The 26,975-nt window shown below is 38.0% G+C and overlaps 1 protein-coding gene across 1 annotated transcript in view; it reads right to left on the reverse strand.

The window, feature by feature from the left end:
- LOC145984475 (uncharacterized) overlaps window positions 1-26,975 on the reverse strand; it is a 54,310-nt gene that overhangs the window by 19,894 nt on the left and 7,441 nt on the right. The window contains exon 2 of the mRNA XM_083118134.1: window positions 12,652-12,763. Within this exon, the coding sequence (XP_082974260.1) occupies window positions 12,652-12,763 (112 nt within the window). The remainder of the gene's footprint in view (window positions 1-12,651; window positions 12,764-26,975) is intronic.

The following is a 26,975-nucleotide window of genomic DNA, read 5'->3' on the forward strand; positions in this document are numbered from 1 at the left end:
GTAAAAGTACATAGTATCTTGTTCTTTATTTGAACATAGCTTACAGTGTGATCACAGTAAATGTCATTCTGTATGAAAGACGCAAACTTTCTCATTGATAGAAGTCTCCTTAACACGATAGCCTATTCCTTCCATTGGGAGGACATACCCCCTTCCAGACTGCACGCACCGAACCTAATTATAGACCTCCCAAATTTTCAGGCTATTAAAAATTAAAAATTTACAAGTTAAGGATATTTTTTATAATCTCCTGCGACATAAGGAACAACTTAAAAAGTTCTGGATGTTTTTTCAACGAGATGGACAACTTTTTGATTCTTTTCCCCCTCCAACTTAAGTCCCAAGTTCGATTATACCCTCCCCTCCCAAAATAATGATAAAAAAGGTAAAGTGTTCCCCTGTGCTTAGCACCACGCCATGAAAGCGTATAGGGGGTCTGGGGGTAACGCCCCACACTTTCTTGATCCGGTCGTGAGTGGGGGTGATGTGATCAGCATCACGCCCCTGACCGCCTTTACCCCCGAGGGTTTCCCCCAGGTACCCATGTTATTCGACGCTGGGTGGGCGCCGGAGCCGCTTCCAACGTTAGAAAATTTCCCGGATTTGAACCGGCCGGGGATCGAACCCGGGACCTTTAGCATGGTAGTCAGACGCGTTACCGACTTTTTTTTTTTTTTATTACATTTTGCAATTTATTACATTACATTTGCAATTTACATTTCAACTCATTGGGCAAGTAAACATTACAGTAAGAAAATTAGCATACAATCTATTTCTTTTACAGTCAGGTATCCTGTGGTATTCTTGATGGAGGTAATTTACAAATTGTATATTAAAATCTGGTTGCCGATATGTCGATAGGAAATAGGCATAGTGTCCCAGGAGCCATTGTACACTTTTACGTTTTGTTTTTGGGTAATATTCAAAAGCTGGATATAAAAGAATATCTACAGAGATGTTATACACTGATGTTCGACAAATAGTACTCACAAGTTTCCTTATATAAAGCCATGATGTTTCTATTATTTGGCATTCACTCAGTCTATGGACTAAACTATCAGATACATTACATTTGGCACACATTGGCGTATTTATTAATTTAAGATCATAGAGTCTCTCTCCAGTGATTAATTTTTGGTGGACAATTATATACCATGCTGATCGGATTCGTGATGTAAGATGGTGAGCCTGAATATTATTCCATATTTCTCTCCACTTCATTCTGGGATTTTGCTCAATAATTTTACATGTTGGTTGTTCTAATTTACATAGTCTGCGATATATTTCCGATGTCACTGGTATTGTTAATATCGGAGATTGTAATAGGGCATAACTAATATCCACTATTGTTGACTTAAAATACCATAAAGTGTCTACCAGTCTAGTAATATCAATAGGAGCCTCTAGTGAAATATAGTCCAAAGCGCTTCTCAAAACTTTACTTGTGAGGCTGAGTGGATGCTGAATCAATGTCTGCGTGTCAGCTTGAATACGTAAGGCCTGGCATTTGAGTTCTATATTCACAAGATTCATTCCTCCCTCGGCCAAAGGCAAACAAAGTAATACATGTTTCACCCTCAATATCTGACCATTCCAAATAAACCAATTTACTGCACTCTTAAGTTTATTTATATCTAACTTCCGTAGTGGGAGGATTTTTGCCATGTACCATACCTTTGACAGTGCATAGACATGTACAAAGGTCACCCTTGACTGTAAACTAAGGCTGCGAAATTTATTTGTTTGTAATATCGCTTTAACCCCAGTTAATACTCTATCATAATTTAATTGGATCATACTTTGGATAGAGTGCGTATATATTATACCTAGTATACGTATCATTTGTACAACCTTAAAATTACCTCGCTGCGAGTGAGAATGAACCAAATTTAAATTCAAAATTGACGATTTTTCTTGGTTTATTTTTAATCCCGACCATTTTCCAAATTTCTGTAATACTTGACATGTTTCATCAATATCAGACTGTTCATTTATTAATACAGTAACATCGTCAGCATACGCTAACACCTTAATGGTAGTAGAGTGTATGTTAATTCCTTGAACTTTTCGGCCTATTTCAGACAGAATGGGTCTCAGTGCAATACAAAACGCTAACATCGACAAAGGATCTCCTTGCCTTACACCTTTATAAATATAGAGTTCTTTTGTCAGAAAACCATTTATTTGAATTTTTGCTGTTGCATGACTATAAAGACTTTTAAATACTGAAAGAAAATGTCCACGTATACCGTAGCCCTGCAAAACGTTAAATAGATATTCATGATTTATCGAGTCAAAAGCACGTTCAAAGTCTAATGCTAATATAGCATTTTCAGAGTTTTTGTTCTGTAGTCTATAACATGTAATTATTTCACGCATCGTTTGTAAAACATTTGTGATTTTCTTATTTAAACCAAAAACATATTGATCCTCTCCTACTAATTTGTCGACATAAGGCATAAGTCTGCCAAGCATACATCGCGCCAATATTTTATAATCCGTACAAAGGAGGGTGATGAGTCTATAATGACCAGCTTCGCTTGGTTTTGGACATTTTGGGATTAGAATTATAATACCCGTATTGGAAGATTTACCCATTTGATACTTGCTAAACACTGCATTTATCCAATCCGTTATTGTTTGACCCATCAATTTCCAAAAGGTTTGATAAAACTTATTGGGTATCCCATCCCAACCAGGAGCTGAAAATGATTGCCCTACCTTAACCGCTCGAAACACTTCCTCACTCGTATATTCTTTGTTTAAGTTTTCACTTTCTTCATCTGTAAAAACCTCTGATTCGGATGCCAAATCATCCATTAAAGCTCCATTATGTGACGCTGGTTGGGAATATTGTTGCTCAAAATAATTATAAATGCAATTACGTATTTCAGGGGCTGAATTGATCTTTGTTCCCCCATTATCAAGTATTTCACTAATACATTGTCTTTTAGCATTTTTTCTTTCATGAATTACATGGCTGATAGAGCCGACCTCATCGTTGTCAAAATGAGGAAGTCTACTACGAATTTTGACCCCTTGACGCCTTTCTGCAGTCATTTTTAACAATACAGCTTGTATACGTTTGACTTCAGTTTGCACTTTTTTCCCGTCTGTTGCTTGCTGAATTTGTTCACGCAATACCCTGTAGTAAAAATTATATTTATTTGTCCACTCTCTCGACCGTTCCTTACAGTAACTGATACAAAATCTTTTTATACCCGGTTTGAGAATCTCCTCCCACCAGCGGATTATATCTATCCTCCTCAGACGGTGTGTTATCCATCTCAACCATTGGTCATTAAATGCTTGTTGGAAATTTTTCTCATTAAGAATTGAAGCATTTAATTTCCAACAACCGTACCCTCTCGGGACTATTGGGATGTCCACATTTATCATCATAATGACGCAACTGTGATCTGAAAAACATGTAGGTGTTATACTGATGGACTTTACGTTCTGACGTAATGTGGGTGTGACATAAAATCTATCCAAACGGGATGCACAATTGTCACGTATATACGTGAAACCCCTCTGCCCAAAACATTTGTCACTCCAGACATCTGTGAAGTTAGAGCCAGTTACTAATTTTTGCAATGAATTCGACGTGTTAAATCCAGGTCTTTGATCCTGCGGATACAATACACAATTGAAATCTCCCCCACATATTATGTGTTCTCTCCTACCCTGCATTTCAACAGCAACTTCCTGCGCAAAAAACTCATCCCTTTGTTTTCTACACTGTGACCCGGATGGAGCATATATGTTATATATCCATACATTTGCAACTTTTGCTGATATGATTCTATTATTAGGATGACATACCACATTTGTGAGGGGAACCGTATTACGTGTTAACAAAGCTGTTCCTGTCGATTGGAAATTTGCATTATTATGAACTCTTATCGTTGGGGAAAAATTGAAATTCATTTGTCCACATTCTTGGAGAAAGACAATATCTAATGATGCTTGTATAATAAAGTCCTCTAACGCCGCCTGTTTTGTAAGTGATTTCATTTTGTTTATATTTATTGTAGCAAAACGAAGGGTCGTCATCATAAATACTATGAACAAAATTTTTGGGATTGGGTATTCCCAATACTTATACTTCCACCTTTGCCCCATCTAAGAGTAATAATTCTTACACTATTTTTATACGCCCCTAATGTTATACACCAAAAATTAACAAACACACTAACAATATTATTTTTGTAGGGGGGAGGAAATACCCCTTCCCTTTGTATAGCTTAATCCATAAATATCTACCACCACGCAATACAATATCATTAACTTTCTGACAGTCCATATAAAAATATTCATTCCAAATAATACTATTTTCTAATCTTAAAGTGATTACCTGTATCCAGTATTCACAAACTTTCATGGCCTATCGGACTTGGATCAATAACCATGTCTTGGACATTTGTTTTTACATGTCGCAATGATCGTCTTTTCGTCCGATTGCTGCCTGACACTTTCCTTATACTCTTTGGTCGTTTTTGTGAGCCGGAAACCGAACGACCCGTACTACTTTGGACACTTCCACTTTCACTATCCGTTTCCGAATCTTTTTCCTGTTCAGCTTCTTGTCTGAAGTCCTTTTGCTTGGTCTGATTCTGCTTCCTCTCCTTGTTGCTCCGTAGCACTTCATCACTCGATTCCTCTTGCACTTTAGTTATGTCTTCTTGTCGTCTTAGTGGTCCACCCTTCTTCTGCTCCATAGTATCCAGGGACATTTCTTCACTTTGTCGCGTAAGTTGAACATTTAACACAGGTTCTTTTGGTTGATCTTGCATATTTTCTTCAGTTCCTTCCGTGGGCAAAGTTTGTTGATCATTCTTGTGAATATTTTTCTCTTCCTGTATATGTTTTCCCTGTTGAAGCCCTTCTATCACAGTCAGTTGTGCTGATTCTTGACTCACATTTATATCTTCGTGTGTAGATGTAGACGGTGCAATTGCTTCGCTATAGGACCGAACTGCACGACCCATGACTTTGAACACTGTTGGTTTCCGTAAGGTACAATTAAACCGCATGTGATCACTACTACCACACCATTCACAAGTCGGGATTTGACCATTATATACTACATGTGCCGTATATTGGCCTATTTTCACAAAGGAGGGAATTGGCTTCTTAATTGCCATCAAAACCTGACGCACCCCATTATACACTTTATACCTAAATTTGTCACTCCAAGTTTCTGCTTTCAATTCATCGATTGTCCCATATTCACTCAGTTTTTCACGAATTTGTCGTTCTGGCACTTCCAAAGGAAGATTAAACACTCGAACCGGCTTCACAATTCGATTCGCATCACTCAGTTTCACTTGTGTCACAGCTCCACTACTATAATAAAAATTCACTTCACCACTATTTTCTTCTAATATTTTTCTCATTTTTCCCGGACGCACTAATTTCAAAAATACACATTTAATCGTCGTGGGAATTTGTATGGCTGCAATTTCATCCACACTCAGTTTGAATTTATCATGAATAAATTCATGTACTTCCAAAGGACTAGGTTTCAAAGTTCCCGTTTCAAAACTGATTTGTATCGTATTTTCGCGATCCATTCTATATTTTACTTTTGTCCAATTCTTCACTAGCACAGTTCAACAGCACACCCTCTCCCACACGTACGTACCGATATCGCGCTGAACTTTCACTTTTCCTCAAAGCACAGAGCTCGTACAGCACGACCTACCTGTTCCGCGCTAGGCGCGAGACTGACCAGCCGACTGAGCCACCGCGGCCACCATATAGGCCCCAAATATTCTCGTGCAAAACGAGAGATATCACTTTGTGATATCAGTTCACGATTATTTGTATTTTTGTATCTATCGTTCCAGTAGTTTGAGATATCGAGAAGTGTCCAGAATGGATGGACGCACGTAAACAGAGTGGTATATAGAACATCTCTAGGGGAGGGCGATAAGCAACTACCCGTAAAGCATTGACATTTAATAGTAGTACAGGAGTAAAAATTTAGACAACGAAAAGGAGAGGTGTAGAAACCAGAATTCACCACTTCACTTTACAAACATAATCTTGAACGAAACCATTCATCTTTTTAAACATCTTGTAATGAAAGGCTCCCAGGGTTCAATTGTCACAGAGGATATTGTGAAGTGGTTCAAATTCCGCTCTAAAGAGTCTGAGTAAAAAATTGACTCATAACAAAAGATTGAAAAAATAATTTTCAGTTATTGCAACTCGTGAAGCAAGGAAAATAATAGGTAATGAATGCGAAAAGTAATTAAAAGAAGTAGAGGGACTTTTATTATAGCGTCTCATTCCAGAGAATAATGGGGATCAAAACCAGTCACTCCCACAATAAATCAATGGGTGATGTAACTTATTCATCATTCATCCTCAATGATGAGAGCACTCGTCATTGACATGACAAGTCAAATGCTTGGCAGTGCCAAAGGCACAACTAAAACAAAATAGCTTAACAACTAGAAAAGACAATGGTCACTCATTGCGTTTTATGAACCTTCGAACCTGAATCATGGCTGGGTTAGGATAATTACCTGTCTATCTAAAGAGTGATGATTCATTCAAAGTAACGTCGAATAGAATAAAACTCTCCAGGCTTCGTTGCTCGTTGACCAGAACTCGCCTCACTTTCCCTCAAGTCCTTTCTCCAAGCTCCTTTCTCTCCTCAATCCAAAACCAAAGTCATTCCCCTCTCAGTCTGTCTCACCTCTATATCACCCAGGCCATGGAGACCTTCCTCCATGCCGAATCGTGATTTTTACTACCTCTATTGCAAACAGCTGACTCCATAAACCTGATGGAACTTCCTATATCCTGAATACATCAGGAAGTTTGCATAGCACAACACTGCATTATTCACATACCACAGGGGTTGAGACAACTGAAGTAAACAAGTGAATGCCCTGGTCAACGTGAAGCATCCGGAGAGAGTTTAAATAAAATATAATCTTATAGATTAATACGATAATGCATTAGAAAATTGACTGATATTACTACGCTTTAGTAACATGATTCATACTAATTTCTTTTCTTTGCCATTCTGTTACCTTTCTACGTGCTCATCCCCAAAGGGATGACCCTTTGTGAAGACATCCAAATGTCAACCTGTCTTCCACGTAGTACAATTGCATGTAATAGACTAACGTTACTCCGTCGTCTGGAATCATAGCCAGTGTAATCCTCTGTGGGAATTGTGTGCTGCCCATATGTGTTTGTGATTGTCATCGCATCTTTTCATCATTCATCACCATCTTCGCAATTAGCCAAAAGTGACAGACGCACGAAATAAATCAATTCATTCATTTATAAACAAAGCTTAAATTATGTCAGGACTCTCCGTAGTGAGAATGTGAGTCAGTCTGCTACTCAGCGCTCAATGAGGTGGTTTACGATCATCATTAACCATAAATAGGCTTAACATATTGCGATATTTAAAAAATGATAATGGAGAGATAATTAAAACCAAATACCCTCCCCCTATTTTGGAACGGTCTGTACAGCAAACACAGAAGATAAAAATGAAGAAAACAAGATGGAAAGATACATATACATTCCTTCGACATTCTTTCTCACCTCCCCAGATAGCAGACCACCAGGACACAAAACTGAGAATGTGTGCGGTTATACACTATGAATTGTACACTGAGGACATTACACCATTTACGAATTTTGGGGAAGGCGGAAATTCTTGTGTATTTATACTGAAGTGAGCAATGTAGAGACCTGTTTAAGGCTTAATAAAAACAAAACGGCACCGGGGCTCACCCAGCCCCAAATTAAATGTTACCTGGGGAAGGCATCCGGAGGGTGGTGCTGATCACATCACCTCCAAAATGGCTGAGATCGAGAATGTGTGGGGCATAAATGTGGCACGGTGCTATTTGCATGGGAAACTATACCTTTTTACCTTTACGTCCGCGTGATGTCATGCATCGCGATAACGGAACAGTGAAAAGAGTCAGCTGTGAGGAGCTCTCCTTCCTTCCCTCCTTCCCCCAAAAAAGTTTGGGTCTTGCAATCTACAAATGTGCTGACTGGAAGGGAAGTACTCCGAAGTTGGCCAGCGATTTCTTTCTTTGGTATGGGAATAATTTTCAACAGAACCAACGATTGCTTACTTCATTACGAAAATTACCAAGAGGATTTCGCCAGCTTTCCGATTGTGATGTGCTGCGAAGTCAGAAGTTCAAATATCGGTTAACAGGGCCGAAATGCGACTGCCAAGAGGTCGGTGGCAATATTCCTCAACAGACCCCCCCCCCTAAATCTTGTTTGCAATGACCTTGTATTACAGTAAAGGCTAAATTAGGATACGCATTTTCTTTTAATTAAAAGTTGATACATGTACGGAATTCAAGAGAGTATTATTACAAACATTGTTAAGAAAAAGTGTCAAATTGTTTCACTAAAGTTGAAAGTACAGCCAATTTAACCCGAAGAAATAAAATTTAAATATATTTTCAAAATCTTAAAACTGTCAGGAAGAATAAAGTAAAATTTTATCACAATTTTTTATCCTTTTAGGCCTGAAGGCATTGTACTGTACAAATTCGCAACGTGCATAATTACATAAAAAAATATTTTCTGGTATCATTTTTTGCTCTCCCTTAATTCCCAATTGTTGTGTACAACAAAACCTCTAAAATTAATTCTGAACTGGAACTCTATAAGAATGATATATTTAATAATGTAATTTACATATCCACTGGGTGGGAAATAATTAGTCTATCCCTTGTTGGGATGTATAATTCACAACCAGAGGTTGGGATGGTTTGAAACAGGGGTGGAATCATCCTAATCTGATCCCCCTTTCAAATTCCACCAGGAATTAAAATGGATACATGTAGACCTATATTTGTTCACAAATTCCATTAAATCCCTAATGAATGCAGAACGAGGCCCAAGATTTTCATATATTTCGGAATTATCCGTTTTTAAATTTATCAAACATCTTCAAAAATTAAGAAACAATAATCATAAATATTCCAGTAAGAATCAGGAAATTCATGTGTGCTGTTCTAAAATGGAATTTTCCATGCCCCCACATTGTTAATCTTGTGCCCCCCCAAGAAAAATGTTCCTCCGCCGCTTCTGCTTATTGGAAGTGCTTGTGCAGTTGTTAACATTCAAACAAGGAGTGAAATCTTCTATATTAATCTAGAAGTTAATCTATGAGAACAATTGCCCATACAAAGCGGATTTTATTTTATATGTGACAGCACTGTGCTCGACCCTCACTTATTATTGACGAGAGCCACTGAAAATGTGAAACGATGACCCCACGCCAGAGACTGAGTAAGCGGACAGTTGCACGGTACCAAGCGTCTAGATCGAGACGCTGTGTCAAGGTCGTAGTTTTTACGTTACAACTTTTCTATTTTTGGCTAGAATTTCGATTTTTTTTTATATTGTTCCTAACACATGTATTTAACAGAAATGTTTTTTTGCATTTTTTTGTCTTCATTAAAATGGAGGGGAAAAGGCGGGAAAAGGGACTTCTCTATTGCGTCTCTTTTCAAGGTCAAATTTTTGCCGACAAAGGAAGACCGGCTTTGTTGTTCTAAAGCAATGCTTTTCATTCCCTCCTGTTAACTGCATTCGAAGGAAGCTTGTTTATCAGTATCCGATGTCAAAATGAAAGTTTTCCGTGAGGGCGCAAGCAGGGGGTGGGTGGGTGGAGGGAGGGGGAAGACTGGTTGTTGAATCTGCGTTGTGAATATGGAATTTCGAACCGCGCTGAAGGAAACCTTTGTTTTTTTAGAACAAATGTCCACAAGTTGCAACAGGGGTTACCCTGCATTGTCTAAAAATAGAATTTCAATCAGCTGCAAGAATCGGCGCTCATTTTTCACTGCATTCTAGCTTTTCGTCCGTGAATGTTGTGCGTAGGTGTCGTTTTGTGCCCAAGTGCGAGGACATTTTTTGGGTGAAGTGACAATTTTTTAAATAATTTTTGGGGGTTTTCTCCCTTCCCCCTCCATATATACGCCAAATTTGCATAAATCTTGCATTTTGTGCATTTTGACATTCTTTTCGGGGGGGAAACACCATTTTTTTAAGAAAAGTATTTTTGAGGGGGATTTCCCCCCTTTCTCCCTCCATATGTACGCCGAATGTGCATAAATTATATATCGTCTGAATCTGTGATTCATTCTGCGTACAATGGTATATCTTTCATATCTCTAGGGCAGTTAGTTTCTGAGCTGTAGTCAATTCAATGTAACTCTGCATTTCGCTCAATTCCGAAGCTTGAGACAGTGGTGTACAAGCCTTTCGTTTCAGGGGTACAACTCGCGTTAGATTGGTCATACGGCAATGGTGCAAATATTTTTCTGTTTCTTACATGCCAGCGATAATTTCTATGTGCATTTTGAACTTTTCATATCCTTTATTTGAGGGGGGCGGGGGGGAGAAACCCCATTTTTTAAAAAAAAAGTATTTTCAGGGTTATTTCCCCCTTTCCCTCTCCATATATACGCCGAATGTGCATGAATTATATATCGTCTGAATTTGTGATTCATTCTGCGTACAACGGTATATCGTTCATATCTCCAGGGCAAATAGTCTCTGAGCTAAAGTCATTTCAAGGTACCGCTGCATTTTGAAGCTTGAATCAGTGGCGTGCCGACCATTCCTTTTGGGGGTACAACTCAAGTTACATTGGTCATATGATAATAATGCAAATATTTTTGTGTTCCTTACATGTCAGCGATCATTTCCATGTGCATGTCGACACTGTCATGTACTTTTCTCTTGAGGGGAGGGTGGGGGAACCAATTTTTTTCCCGAAATTTTGGAATTTTGAGAGTCAGCCCCCTCCCCTCGCCACATATACGCCGAATTTGCTTAAATTTTATATAGTCTGAATCTCTGGTTCATTCCACGTACAACGGTATATCACTCATCTTTCTAGGGCAATTAGCCTCCGATCTACACTCTCTTAATTGAAACTCTGCATTTTGCTCAAAATCAGCTTGGGCATCAATGGGGTTACATGTGAAAATGGCCTTGGGCACCAAAAGGTTAATCACAGAATAATTGAACGACGTAACTTGCCTTCATCCTTCGGATCAGACTCATAAACTGGCGTAATTTGTGTGACAATAATAATCTTGACTATTCACTGTTTCGAGCTTTGACTTTCAAAACTATCTATATTGTTTTTTGAAAGGAGCCACTGAAGTAATGCATTTCCCTGATTTCATAAAGGTCTCTGCCTGAACAACACAAACCCAGATGGCAAGAAAAGATAAGCTTACAGACTGGCGGGTGAAACCTCCCCCCCCCCCCCGCTGCGCTGCGAGGGGCACCTCAGATGCGAGAACTGCACGAGGAGGGTTGTGTGTTGAAAAACGACACCAGCGCTACAGTCGGGAAATCCTCAAACTTTCAGAACGCGAGGAAACCAAATCCTTGTATTTATTGTTATAAAATTATCTAAGGTGCACAATATTTTACCTAAATGGTATAATGGTTTAAAACTCTTCAAACGCCCCATTTAAAGCTGCTTTCACATCCAATTAATGCTGCATTTCCAATTTTTTGTACGGCAAACTAGAATCCCAAATTGATTTTTTATTCATTACATCACTTCGTGTATCCTTCTAGAAAAGCATTGCAGAGTATCACCGAAATTGGAAGCATATGTTGGGAGTTTTTTTCAATAGAATAAGAAGCAGTTTTCAGCTGTTGAGAGAAACATCCAGCCCAGGCTTAAGAGAAAACCACCCTTGTAAGGGACTGATTGAAAAACGAGCTGAAATTCCTACAGCTTGCACCATATTCTAAAACATAACCTTTGTATTGCCTCCTTATTTTCACCATTACCTGATTTGTGTGCCAATCACGATGTGCAATTTTATCTATAATATAAATACAATGGTTTAAATCATTTTGAAGTTTAAATCATTTTGCGCTATCAACTTCAGGCAACACTTCTGAATGTTACCTTGTATAAGCATCACAAAGACATGTTTTACACAAACATGTTTTAATGGCTTGGTCTGCTATTTAAGAACTTGAATGACTTGCGGGAAATGCTTTAACAGTTTTTATATTGCAAGATAATTCTGGCAAGGAAAAACTAGTGCACTTTCGTGCGTCTTAGTTTCAGCATTTAAAACAACCTAACAAGGCAGTCAACGTAAAATTGACATTCAGCGCGTTTGTTCAGAGTATATTGTCAGAAAATACCTGGACAAATTACATAATTAACAATGTAAGAATTGTTATGACTTGAGGATTGAGGACATGACACTTCTCTATATTGTGTGTAAATCTTGTCGAAAGTTTGTAAGGACATCATATTCATGTCCTCTTGGGGGTTGGGCAATTCCGGCCAACACTATCTGAGAACATCTTTGATATCTAACATTGATAATTAATATGTGCTGAAAGCTCTATTCCTCTTCTACTTGTCCCCTTTGGAAATCATCACGCAATATCCAGTGAAGAGTTCCATTCTGTTTTAGTGTTGTAAGTCCCTTTATACAAATGCTCCTCCTGTAACCATGATGCATAATAATAATTTACAAAAATTATTTAAAAATGAAAATGGAATTAATCCACACAAACAAACCAAAATTACACCACCATAGAAATATGCTAAACATGAATCTTGAATGCAGATGAAGAATAATAGCAGTTTACCTCATCATCACTAGACGATTCAGCCAAATCCAAGCCGAGTTGATCCGCAACGTCAGTCAGATCTGGTTCTCTTTCCGATTGACTTAGTCTCGAATACTGGTAAGTAGGAAGACTGTAAGAAAGAAGAAATTATGTTTCAAATTATTATTGTAACTGCTAATAAAATATCATTAAAGTCAACTCTAAATTCAATGATAAATGGTAATAAACTAAACTAAGCCTTGTAATGAAGAGGTACTGGTTTGATTTCCAGCGGAAGCACACAGCACAGCATTTCGTATTCCATGCTAAACTACATAAACTGCAATTTTCAATCATTTCTGCAGGGACTAGGAAAGATGGGAGCAAGCGAAATAGTCAGCACGTTAGGGAAACGCGTCGGAGTCCTTCACATATTCCCTCTGCATAACGTTGTTAGAAATACGTAATATAAAGTTATATAGGGATCAACTTTCAACTTGGAGAAGAGATGAAGTGCCATTATTTCTCATATTGTTTTATTATAAATATTGTTATTGGTGTTCCAAGCATTGCAAACATTCTGATAGCAAGGTGTCTATGAATTCAAGTCTTTTCCTTGATATATTCTGTTTGCCACATGAAATTTATATTATTTTTTTTATTTGTATATATTTATTTGTTTGTATCTGTGCGATAAAAATCTAGCTAAAATATATGTGTACGTTTTTCCACATCAGCGGATAAATGCATACACAGTCCGACAATTAGGTAATGAGACGGTAGTTATCAAATGAGAATGAAAGAAAATATTTTAACGTTACTTTTTTATTTCTCAAAGTACACCCCTGTGGCACGGTAGGCCAACGATTGAGACGACATCTGTAAGTCTTCATGTGATATGACAGGAAGATTCGACCTCACAACCTGTAGGATATTCCCATGTTCATATACGTAATGATTCACTTTCAGGAACAAGAAATAGTAACAGGAAGGTGGATCTTCCGAGTAGAGAGGATGATTCAACACACTTTTCTCGGGCTAGGAATACACGGACAACCACTGCACTCTGTCACCGAGTATTACCGTGGAGCAGGAACCAACTGTCCAGTTCCCGATACTATTGTCCGACAAGGACAATTCTCCTTCTTAATCATGCAGAGCACCACGATAGCAACAGACAATTACCGTTTCACTCTCTAGAATAAGTACGTGATGAATACTTCCATTACTGTCATAAAGAACACAATATTATTTTCACCCTGGGCTTTCGGGGTCGCATTTTCTTTACTCTTGATAAATTTCGCGACTTCCATTTCTCACTTTGTTGTTTCCTAGAAGGACCGTTGCGAAAATTCTCCGTTCCATTTGCCACAACGATGGGATTCAGGAAACGTTTTCAGGACATATTTCATGAAATTTGATGCTCACTCTATTTTCCATAACGATTTCGTGACAACACTCTTACACTCCCTTCACGACATAGCATCATAATTCCCAGCATGTCCATCGCAAGTTCATGAGGTTTTTCCAAATTGTAGATTATGGACCACACTACACCATGTGTGCAGTACTGTCGGTTGCAGTACTGCACACATGGGACAACCTAAAATAAGCCTCGTTATTTATTGTCGGAATGTCTATTATGAGTGACTTGCATATAATTTAAGATTACATTTATCCGAATTAAATTGAATTGGCTTGATTTATTTCACTTCGCTTTTCTGAAACTATGACTACTCGCGAAGATTAGATTTATCCGAGTTCACAAAAATATTGTAAGATAATACTGTAATTAAATAATTAGTATAATAAATAAAATCGACATTTTAAAACAAAGAATAAAGAGAAAATAACAATTTGTCGCAAATGTATAATAATACTTAAATTCATATTTCAAGATCACACTAGCAAGTGAACAGAGAGTTTGGGGAAGATTTTCAAAGAAAATGTCAAACTGTAATACGAGGACATTTCAAATATCGTCGTAAACTCAACACTAGTCAATAAACACATTGAAATGTAAATAGTCCAGTTTTGAACTGATTTTCCGGTAGTTTTGTCTTTCCTTAACAAGTAGTTCATCATCTTCACATAATGATTACTGGGAAATCATCCTATTTGTTTGATAAGTCACAGTTGAACTTGAGTAATTTATGGCATTTATTTTTTATGACTGAGGTGATATCCATTTAATGACATCTCATAACCACGATAAGTGGAGAGATGAATAAAACATTTTTGCATATTGCAGTTGAAACGTGTTATAAATATGCCGTGCACATGAGGGAAACACAGAGCTACGCTTACTAACTGCAATATGCTTCATAGATACCAATCACAAGCTGAAATATCGAATTTGTCCTTGTTTGTTCATTGAAGGAATTAGGTTTTATATTATACCAAATGTTATCTTCTAGATTCCGGAGTTTCATGAATGGTACAATGGAAATAGCGAATGTTTCAATAAATAATTATTGCATTGGTTGATTGATTTGGTGTTTTAAGTTCACTTCATGCACAGGAAGGCTAATCGGGACTGGACCTATAGTTGAAAGTGGAATCCGAGTCACTTGTGCCTCCACCAGGTATCGAACCCGGGACCCCTTGATTGCAAGGCGACGACGCTATTATTGCATTGGTCTCCTTGGCCATATTATTCCGTATTTGCACCTTCCACCTCTTGAGGTTGAGTCGATCGGACCTGTGAAGGAAGTACTCAACGAATCAACTATGCAGGGATGATCGGTTGTCCAAAGAAAAATAACTGATCATTTGCCTTTCTATGAATGTATTTTTCATCTCTCTGGGGACAAATGTAGCACTTCTGTCAGGAGATGTAACAATTACTGCGTTGCAAACTTTTCATCCACCATAGTCAGTACGACTTTGCAAGAAACACTTAAATCTTTCTTAATATCGGCACAAAAAATATGTGGGACTTAGGCACTGTATCTGCTCCCCAATGTTTTTCGATTCTTCTCTCCCCAGTCAGTAACCAACATTTATTTATTTATTTATTTATTACTAAACACAACAGGCGAATGCCCAATTACAGTGTTCTACATTTCTTATTTATCTTTACACTCAGTATATCAGATCTTTACCACCATGTACAATATATATAAGATACAGATATAATATATTATAAATTACATAAAATATGGAAATAAAATAAGCAAGGATAAATCAAGGATAGAAGTTATTTACATTAAAGAAATATATTAATTATGTGTGTAATAAATGACCTGTAAATAATTGACACACTAGAAAGTACGTACATATATGTAATTGAGTATAAACTACGAAAGAAATATATATTTACAAATATTGCGTTTATGTTTACATTGTTGACATTTATTCTTCCATTCCTTGAATAACATTTTTGAATGTCCCAATAGGCATGTGAAATATGTCTAATTTTGGTTCCCTTTCGGAACATCTGTTGTACAGTTCACACATTCTCCTGATAGGTGATTTATTTATAATGTTCGATCTTCTGTTACTACAGTAAAAGAGGCCCCCTTTGGATCGTGTCTTGGAGATAGGAACACGTATGTGTATTTGTTCTAGAAGATGTTGCACTTGAATATTATTGTTCATGATTTTGTATAAGAAACAGAGCAATTGCATCTTCCTTCTTTTGCTGAGAGAAGGCAGGTTGTGGTGTTTACAGAGGGAAGTGTATGATTCATATCGGGGATATATGCCTGTTTCTTTATAAGTGGCGTACCTTACGAATTTAGACTGCAGCATTTCTATTTTATGCGTGTACTTTTTGTCCTGAGGAGCCCATATTTCTGCTGCATATTCTACTTTGCTTCGGACTAAAGCGTTAAATATTATTTTCATTATTTCTTTGTTCATAAACTCTTTACTCATTCTAATTGCGTACCCTAGGTTCCTGTGTGCCTCATTTACGACCCTTTCAACATGTGTTGCAAATGTAAGTTTTGAATCAAATGTAACTCCAAGATCTCTCATCTCGTTAACCCTTTTAATTTTTGTGTTATTTATTTTGTAATCGAATTCAATTTGCTTTCTGTTGCGCGAGTATGTCATCGTGCAGCATTTTTCTATGTTCAGATTAAGATCATTTATTTCGCACCACTTTGTTACTGTATTGATTTCACTTTGTAAGGATTTGCAGTCATCAATATTACAAATAGTCTTACCGAATTTCAAGTCATCGGCGTATAAGAGTCTGAATGAGTCACACAGGTACTTTGGTAAGTCATTGATTAGAATTAAAAATAACAGAGGTCCGAGATTCGAACCCTGGGGGACTCCTGAGAAAACTGCGAACTCTTCTGTTAAAATTCCATTATAAGATACGTTTTGCTTACGGTCTTTTAGATAAGAAGCAAAGAAATTTAGTGCTGGTTTGGAGAGGTCGTAACACGAGAGTTTACTCAACAAGATATCGTGGTTTACTCTATCGAAGGCTTTGGATATATCTGTATAGATGACATCTACTTGCTTTCTTTCTTCTAGATTAGTTGCTACGAAATGACTTAGGAGGGATAGGTTCGTGACAGTGGATCTACCCGGCACGAAGCCATGTTGGTTGGCAGATATTACTGGGGATATGTGTGACAACAATCTTTGATAAATAATACTTTCGAAAACTTTTGCGGGCGCAGACAATAAAGATATGGGCCTATGCTCTTCAATGTTACCGGTGCCACTATTTTTGGGTACGGGACGCACTGTAGATGTTTTCCATTTCCTGGGAAATACAGATGTGGTTAGGGAAAGATTGAATATTTTCATTAAGGGTAGGGCTAATAAGCTTGCACAACCTTTTAACACGTAGGGCGGAATGCCGTCAGGGCCACAAGATTTCTGCATTGGGCATTTCATAGAATTCACATAGGTGGGTGTTGGCTATCGAGCTCTGAAATATATGTGAACCTATAAAAAAACCTATGAAATTTACGTTATGATTTTTCAAATTTTGCAACAATTTTGATTTTGTCCTTGAACAAATGAATGGGTTGTTTCGAGAGAGAGGCAGGCTCCAGAAACATGCAGTCTGCAATATACGGTAATTTTAGTTTTATACATATTGACGCAAGCAGTGAGGTGGTGTAACTTTTTCAAAAGTGTTACCGGCCATCAGACGTTATCATCTGCACCCTACCCCCCCCCCAAATATGCCTTTCATCTAGATTCTTGTTCATTTCGTTCTTTTTTTTTTTCAATCCACTCAGTGATTTAGCCACAATCACTCCTACAAAGAACTACCACTCATGAGAGAGTTACCGCGAAAATCCAGTGAATAGTAGTCGAGCCTTGTCAACAAGAGAAAGGAAAACAGAGAATGCAAACAAGAAAAAGGAAAACAGAGAAGAGGAAGGGATTATCTACGAAGTAAAATGTAAAGAATGTCAGAGTGTGTGCTTAGGAGAAACGAAAAAGAGACTGAAAGACAGGTTGAAACAACATAGGGATGATGTGCGACTTAAGAGATAGAGAAATGCGATATTTAAACACACGAGAGAAACAGGACATGATATAGAGAGGGATGAGGCTAAGCAGATAGGAAGGGAGAAGAGAATGCTAGTGAGAAAATGGAAGGAAGCCAAGGAAATAGAGAAGAAATGTGAAGAAGACACAATGGACTGGAATGGGGGACTGATGTTAAAGAAAGAATGGAAGAAGGTGTTAGAAAGAGTGGAAAGGACAAGAGAGAAAGAGGAGAGGAGAAGGAAGAAAAATGAAGGAAAAAGAGCGTGAGTTATAAAGCCCAACCACATTCTATATGGAAGTAAATATGTTTAGCCTTTTAGGTGAAAGTATAGTTGACAAGTGTAGGCCACCTGCTAGAAAGTTCCAGAACAACTTTCTAATAGTCTGGAGGGAGTAATGTTTGTGTATATATGCCCTGTTTTTGTATCTTGTTACTTTTGTACTTGATACAGAGTCTGAAGACCTTGCTAGAAGGTTGAAACGTTACGTTTAATTTATGTTTTTTTAATAAAATAAATTACTGCCTTGATCAGCATATTTATATTTTTTCATAATCATGGAAACAAGGCTTATTGGTGTTATAATTGAAAATGTTAGTGACAGTGAACTACCATTCGGAAGCCATTTTAACATGTATAGAAAATATCGTGGGACTCGCGGTAGTGGTGTAATGATATGTGTTAGCACAAAATGGGTACGCAAAGTACGCAATGACCTAAAGCGGAACTGTGAGTTACTGTGGGTTTAGGTTGCAGTATCCAATGCAAATAATCTTCTCCTTGGTTCGTACTATAGACCGAATAGAAATAGTCCACTCTACCTTCTCGAAGAATGTCGAGATTCATTATTTGCAGCAATTGCCTTGGGGGACGTTGCGCTTTTCGGAGACTTCAACCTGTCTCTTGAGTGCCAAGACCCTGGTCACAGAATCGGGAAGTGTGCAAATGACTTATGGTTCATTGAAACTTTCATTTCTGGTTTAAAGCTAAGGCAGCATAATTTATTCAACACCAGGAAGGACAGTAATGTAGATTATGTTGTGTCCACATTGAACAATATAAACATTACGCCGCGTAAGAACCTCCTCAGTTCTGACCACGATAGTTTGGACGTGTCCATTTCCATCCCCCCCTACTAAAAGAGGTCATGGCCCCTCGATACAGAAGAAGCGCCACCTGTGGAACCGGGCGCAGTGGGAGGAGATAAGACGTACCCTCGACTCTTTCCTCTGGGGTCTTTTGGAAGATGGAACAGTCGACGATGCAGGTGATCTACTTACAGCTGCCATTCATGCAACGGTGAATGACCTTGTCCCTTGGAAAAGAATAGCATCTCGCCAATTTCAAGTTAGTTCGACTCCGAAGTGTGCGATGTACTGGCTAACAAGAATCGAGCCTGGCAAGTTTGGAAGGACTTCCCGAGTGAGCACACTTACAATACTTTCGCTGTTCTTCGACGGCACTCAAAGTACCTACGCCGAAACGAATACAAAGAATACATAAACAATATCAATGCAACAATGCAGGAAAATCCAAAGAACTTCTTCCGTCTAATAAACTCGAGAAGATACAACAGCAGAATTCCTCTTGAAATTACCACAATACAGAAAGTGCGAAAGGTGACCGAAGGGCTGAACTCTTAAATGCTTATTTCCACGGTAACTTCTGTCCGCCTGCTCTCCTTGCAACGTTGCCAAACGTAAGATCAGTCTGTTCTTCCTCTCTAACAAAGCTTGCCACTACAACCGATGAAGTGAAAAGTCTCTTGTCGTCTCTACCAGCTCACCGTGCCCTAGCGCCGGACAATATGAACACCATGTTGCTGAACAAAACTGGGGAATCCCTTTCTTATCCCCTCTGCATTCTTCTGAATAGATGTTTCTCGGAGGGCGTCTTTCCTCAAGCTTGGAAGCAAGGTAACATCACTCCCATTCACAAAAAACGCAACAAAAACCTTGCTTCTTCCTAGACCAATCTCGTTACTCTCTCCTCTGTCCATCATTTGTGAAAAAATCATCAAAGACAGGCTATATAAATTTGTTTCTCCGTACCTAAGCCCAAATCAACATGGTTTCCTTTCTGGTAGTTCCTGTCTTACGAACCTGTCTGTTTTTCTCTGACATGCTATGAAATGTATTTCAAAAAATTCACAACTGGACGTAATATATTTCGATCTTGCCAAAGCATTTGATACTGTCAGTCATCGTCTTTTGATTCACAAATTATGCAATACGCGTAGATTCAACATTCATGGTAACTTTTTTAACTTGCTCACAGATTACCTTAACGATCGCCAACAACGTGTAGTCCTTCCAGGAACTCTATCTAACTTTCTTCCCGTTCTTTCTGGAGTACCACAGGGCAGTGTTCTAGGACCCCTCTTGTTCATATTATTCGTCGATGGCCTTACCGACCATCTCACAGCCGCCTCTAGTAATTACCTTCTTTTCGCAGATGACTGTAAGATTTTCAGAGAAATCTCCACTTCCAACGATACTCATCTTCTCCAGAATGACATAACAACGTTTTTTCATGGTGCCTGACATGGAAACTTACATTAAATCCTGAGAAATGTACTACTCTCACCATCTCTCTCCAAAAGAACCTGCCGGACTCTGTGGCCGAGTGGTTAGCATATCGCGCTGCGACGCCAAGGGTCCCAGGTTCGAATCCCGCTGGGCTTGGTTGTTTGTGAATGTCCATTCATCAATTTCATCATTTCATCACTCATCCCCATCTTCGCAAATTAGCCAAGAGGCACAGTACGCGAAGTAAAATAAACTAAATCAATCAATCAATCAATCAAATCAAAAAGAACCTGTTAAAGTCATCTTACTCCATCTTTGGCAATAACATCAAAGCAGTATCCTCTCATAAAGACCTAGGCATTGTTTTCGACCAAAAACTCACATTTGAACAACATATTAAAAGCACGACAAAAAAAGCTATGCGTCTCTTAGCTTTACTGTATCGTTTCACCGAAATTAGTGACATCTCAGCCCTCACCTTGTACTTCAAATCATTCATTTCCCCAATAATAGAATACTGAACCGCGGTGGCTCGGAGTTCCGTGGAAGCCTTCAGAGAGAGCGGACGCGGAAACTAGTTGCTCCGTGAAGGTCAGTGAAAAGTTGACTTCAGGAAACAACGAGCAGGAGTGCCGTGTGTGTGTTGCTTGTGGCGTTTGGTGCAGTTGGCTGGCGAGTAAGTAGAATTGGAAAAGTACTTTAGATTAGTAAAAAGATGAATATCATTAGACAAAATACCATCCAGATACGTTTTCCGTTCGGTGCACCGAGGCCGTCGGCGCGAGAAATTCATGACTTTATACATGGACAATTTCAACTCCACGTAGATGAGATCTTGGGAATACAAATACCTACGCATTTTCGATGTGTTTTCGTAAAATGTATCAGAGAAGCAATAATGACGCGAATATTAGAGAAATGTTGTCTGGAAATAAACTTTTGTTATGATAACGGTGAAACTGTAAAAGTGCTCTTGAGTGATGCGGGGAGGGAAACAAAAGCGGTAAGAGTGTTTAACTTACCACTAGAATTAGATGATGACTGTGTTAAAGAAAAAATGATGGAATTTTGGAAGGTGGAATGTATAGACAAAGTAACGTGGTCTGATAACTTTAAATATCAAGTTTATAACGGTGTGAGAATAGTGAAAATGGAACTAAAAAAAACCGATTCCGTCGTTCATTACAGTAAAATCTCATCAGTGCCATGTGATATACGACGGACAGCCGAGAACATGTAGGGCGTGTGGAAAAGAAGGACACGATAGCTGGCAATGTGATAGTCGTCAGATAACAACGCTTCGTGTGAATAAAAACCGAGAGAGAAATTCTAGTGATATAATAGTGGACAAGGGGAGTTCCTCGAACGTGAACAATCAGTTTCAACCAGATAATAATCAAAACAAGTCGGAAGGTCTACAAAAGGTAATAAATGAACAAAAGAAAGATAAGGGGATAAAGAATGTGCCAAGTGACACCCGCCCGGTGGAAATGTTACCACCGGTAAATACGGCGACCACAAAGGAAGAACACAAGCAGAAAATCTTATCGATGGACCCAAAACAACCGGGAACTTCCCACCTAGACAAACAAGAGGAAAAAGAAGTGAAGAAATGCAGGATTCCCAGATGCAGGACGAAGGGAACTCAGTTGATCTTCCCCCCATCCTAGCGGCAAAGGACAACGTTCCAAAAGAGGAGGACAAGGGACCATCGAAAGACTGTGAGCTGGAAAGTGAATTGAATACAGAAGAAGAAAGTGACGAAAGTGCCACTTCAGTGTCAAAGTGGAAGAAATCTCAGCATATGGGTGCAACAAAACGGACGAAAAATACTTCGAAAGGTAGCGAGAACACAGTAGCAAAGAGGAGATCAGTGAGAGAGGTAGGAGGTATGAATAGAGTAATGAACAGAAGAAGTAAACCCTAAAAAGGGAAATTTCATTTGATATTGCATTTGTTATTTGTATAATTTTTTTTCAAAGTTATGAGGGACGATCGTAAAGTACTCTTAACTGTGTGCTACATTATTCATTTATTAATGGTATATACCACTAGAATATGTACTATATGTAATATTCTCGCCTGTAAAATGTTAGAAGAATTTGTACGGGTACACTCCATAGACATATTGTTTTTGCAGGAAGTTTGTATGTGTGACTTTCCATCAATATACGGTTACGAAGCCATAGTTAATACTGGTATCAATGACCGTGGGACAGCAACACTTGTTAGAAAGGGCCTAACCATTAATAATGTAAAAAAGTTAGTAGATGGGAGAGGCATTAGCTTTCAAAGTACCAACTATACATTTGTAAATATTTATGCCCCATCAGGTAATCAAAATAGACAGTTACGTGAACAATTTTATAATCAGGACATATTATATTTGCTACCGTTAAAGAATCTAAAATAATACTTGGGTGAGATTTTAATCAGGTATTGACTCCCAGCGATTGTTTAGGAGCTTATCAAAAGAGTCCAGCACTTGCAACATTAATTGAAGAATTGCATTTGAAAGATATTTGGTTACAGAAGAGACAGGATATAATATTTACATATTTTAATATTAAATCTGAATCGAGAATCGATAGGTTATATACAAATACAGATCAAATAACAAATATGACATCCATCGAAGCATGGCCAGCGACCTTTACTGATCATATGGCAGTGAAAATGGCACTAAACCTGGAAGATACTAAACTAGTCAGGGATCCTTCATATTGGAAGCTAAATATACAGTTATTAGAGCTTCCACATATCAATGAAATATTTGCACAAAAATGGGTCGAATTGTGTAAAAAACAAAAGCATTACAGTAATCATAATGACTGGTGGGTTCGAAATGTAAAACCAAAATTAGAAACTTTTTTCTGCTGGTATGGAAAAGAAAATGCAAAATACAGAAACAGATTGATCAACTTTTATTACCAGTGTTTACACGAGGCATGTCAAGGGAGAGATGTCACCAAAAATTACCAAGCCATACAGCAGTATAAATCCAAAATCTTAACACTCCAGAGGCAAAAAATGGAAGGCATAACAATAAGAACCAATTCCAAGAATTTAATTCAAGGTGAAAGAACTTCGATGTATCACTATGTACAGATGCAAAAACAACAAAAAACACTCATGATAAACAATCTTGTGGATTCAGGTGGAGAATCGCATGTCAGTCAGCAAGGAATCATGCAAACATTTTATGACTATTATGGGGAGCTTTATCAGACCGGGGAGGGGGAATCAGAAGCAAGAGAGACAATACTGAAATCGCTAAATAATGGTTTGCAAGAAGAGGATAGACAACTTTTAGATATTGAAGTAACAATAGAAGAAGTATATGAAGCGTTACGAAAAAGCAACCTTAAAGGAGCACCTGGAAAAGATGGTTTTGGTTACAAGTTTTATTTGCAGTTTTTTGAGATTATAAAATATGAACTAATCAAAATCATACAAGATGCCTTTAAAAATGGAAAAGTTTTACAAAATGAAGGCATCATCATATTGATATCGAAAAAATCACACGCAAAACAAGTAGACGACTACAGACCAATAACATTACTAAATTGTGACTATAAATTAATGGCAAAGATCTTAGCAAATATGTTAAAGTTAATTTTACCACGGATACTCAGCGAGAAACAAACATGCTTTGGCAAGAAGCATAACATATTCAGTGCAGTTGGTGGGATTCGCGATCTGATATCCTATTATTATTGCAGAAACTTGATGCATGTGTGCTTGCTTTTGATTTAAAAAAAGCGTTTGATTTAGTGTCGCACGACTACCTGTTTGAGGTGCTAAATGCATATGGATTCAGTGATAAATTTATTCATATTTTGAAAGGTTTCTATCAACAGGCAACATCTCGGATAATGGTCAATGGATTCCTGTCGTCCCCAATAAATATAACAAGATCAATTCGGCAAGGATGTCCACTAAGTATGCTCTTGTTTGCTTAAACCCTGGATCCTTTCCTGCAATATACCAGGAAAACTACTCCCGAGGAGATACACGCCTTTAAAGAAAACAAAATCTTTGCTTTCGCAGATGATCTATCTGCTTGTATCACCACAAACGATCAAATGCAAAAAATGATGGCAGCGATACATATATACTGCCGTGTTAGTGGGGCCAAAATAAATATGGAAAAGAAAAGGCGCTACCCTTTGGCACATGGGCTTAAAAATATCCAGATATAGGGATACCATATGTACAGGAAATTAAAATATTAGGAATAATTTTTCGCAAGGACGAAGAACAAATGTCAGATTCCAATTGGCAAAAGATAGCGAGAGACATTCGCATACAATGTTATCAAATGCGCAGTAGACAGTGAACATGATACAACGGGTGTGGTTTTTGCAAACATATATGTTTAGTAAATTAAACTATACGGCCCAAGCGATCCCAATCAATCAAAAATGCCTCAGAATAATGAATTCAGCAATTGGTTGGTTTATGTGGTATGGACATTTTTTTCGAATACCACTATCCAATCTATGGCAAATGAAACTAAAATGAGGATTGGAGCTCACAAATATTGAGATCAAATGCAAATTCCTATTCCTGGCACGATCCTATACGCTATATGGTATTAAAGATTCCATTACATCATTATGGATACAGTTATGGACGGAGGAATTTGCACCCCAAAATCCACCAGATCTACGTAGATTGCAAAAAGGACCGTTATATCTCCGAAGTTTGATGCAAGAATTCAGTTATGTGGTGCTTCCGCCAAAAGGTGAAGATGTAAAACTCTCTCAATATACACTGTTTCACAAACAGTTGCAGATACCGACTCACCGCATTGAAAAACATTTTCCCAATAACAGATGGCAAAATATTTGGAAAAATTTAAATAAGAAATTTCTGGATACATCAGTGTATAGTGTTTGGTACAATGTAATACATGATATTATTCCAACTAATGAACGCTTACATAATATCAATAGACTAACAACTAATAAATGCCACATATGTGGAGAGATAGACACCACTGAACATAGAATAGTAACATGTAATAGAGTACAGGGAATTTGGAAATGCCTAACGACATATCTAGGAAAATTTTTTGTCGAACAGCACCCCAGTACTTTCAACCGTCGATGTGTACAAGACCAGATTTCAAATATTTTCCAGAAAAGAAAAACAATGCAGTAATTTGGTTAATAGCTAATACAATATATTATGTATTTTGTAAAAAGTATGAAACCAATAGCATTTTGTTCACACAGTATTTAAAAAGAACTAGATGGAAAATGTTACAATATCCAAAAATGTATGAGTATTTTGGAAACTACCTCAGTGTTGTTTAGACAACAATAATTGTATACTTGTGGTGTGAAAGTGTAAACTGGTATTTAATATATGAAGAAATGTATATTTGTATTACAGGTATACAACTGCATGTTTACGCCAAAAATCTTGTATCAGATAGAGAAAATGGAACTCTTACTATATTACTTACTATGTTAAAAATTCTATACAATACTTTTAACAGAATTTATGTAAGGAAGCAGATCTATTTTGTATATATGCTGATAAAATAAAAGTTTGTTAAAAAAGAAAAAAGTCTGTAACGCGTCTGACTACCATGCTCAAGGTCCCGGGTTCGATCCCCGGCCGGTTCAAATCCGGGAACTTTTCTAACGTTGGAAGCGGCCCCGACGCCCACCCAGCGTCGAATAAATGGGTACCTGGGGGAAACCCTGGGGGGTAAAGGCGGTCAGGGGCGTGATGCTGATCACATCACCCCCACTCATGATCGGAACAAGAAAGTGTGGGGCGTTAACCCCACACCCCCTATACGCCTTCATGGCGTGGTGCTAAGCACAGGGGAGAACTTTACCTTCTTTACCTTGTTAATAATAGAATACTGCTCTCCCGTTTGGTCCATGACATGTCTCACTCAGATCTCCAGAATCGATTCTGTTCCTAACTTTTTCCTTGCTATAGTTCGTTACAGGGTTCCCTCATTACGCATTTTTTCAACACCACATCTCCTGTCCTTTCTAAACTTACAGACTCCCTATCAGCGCCGTTCACTAAATGATTTTAGGTATCTTTACAAAATTGTCAATGGCAAAATCCGTTGCAACACGCTCCTCCAGGAATCCCACTTTCGTGTGCCTGCGCACAACACGCAACACAAATCTATTTTACACAAAAAAAAGCCTAGACTGGAAATTCAAAAAAGATCGCTCTTCCACAGACTTCCCACTCAATATAACGACCTCCCATCAAGTGCTGATGTATTATCCACAGAGTATGCCTTTCGGTCAACCATCAGAACATATGTTGCTAAATAATATTTAATTGTGCTATCTTAACTTATTTATATTAATATTTTGTCTTATTTTGT

This window comes from Lepisma saccharinum, chromosome 2 (assembly GCF_977018435.1).
Source record: "Lepisma saccharinum chromosome 2, izLepSacc3.1, whole genome shotgun sequence".
Classification (NCBI taxonomy): Eukaryota; Metazoa; Arthropoda; class Insecta; order Zygentoma; family Lepismatidae; genus Lepisma; species Lepisma saccharinum.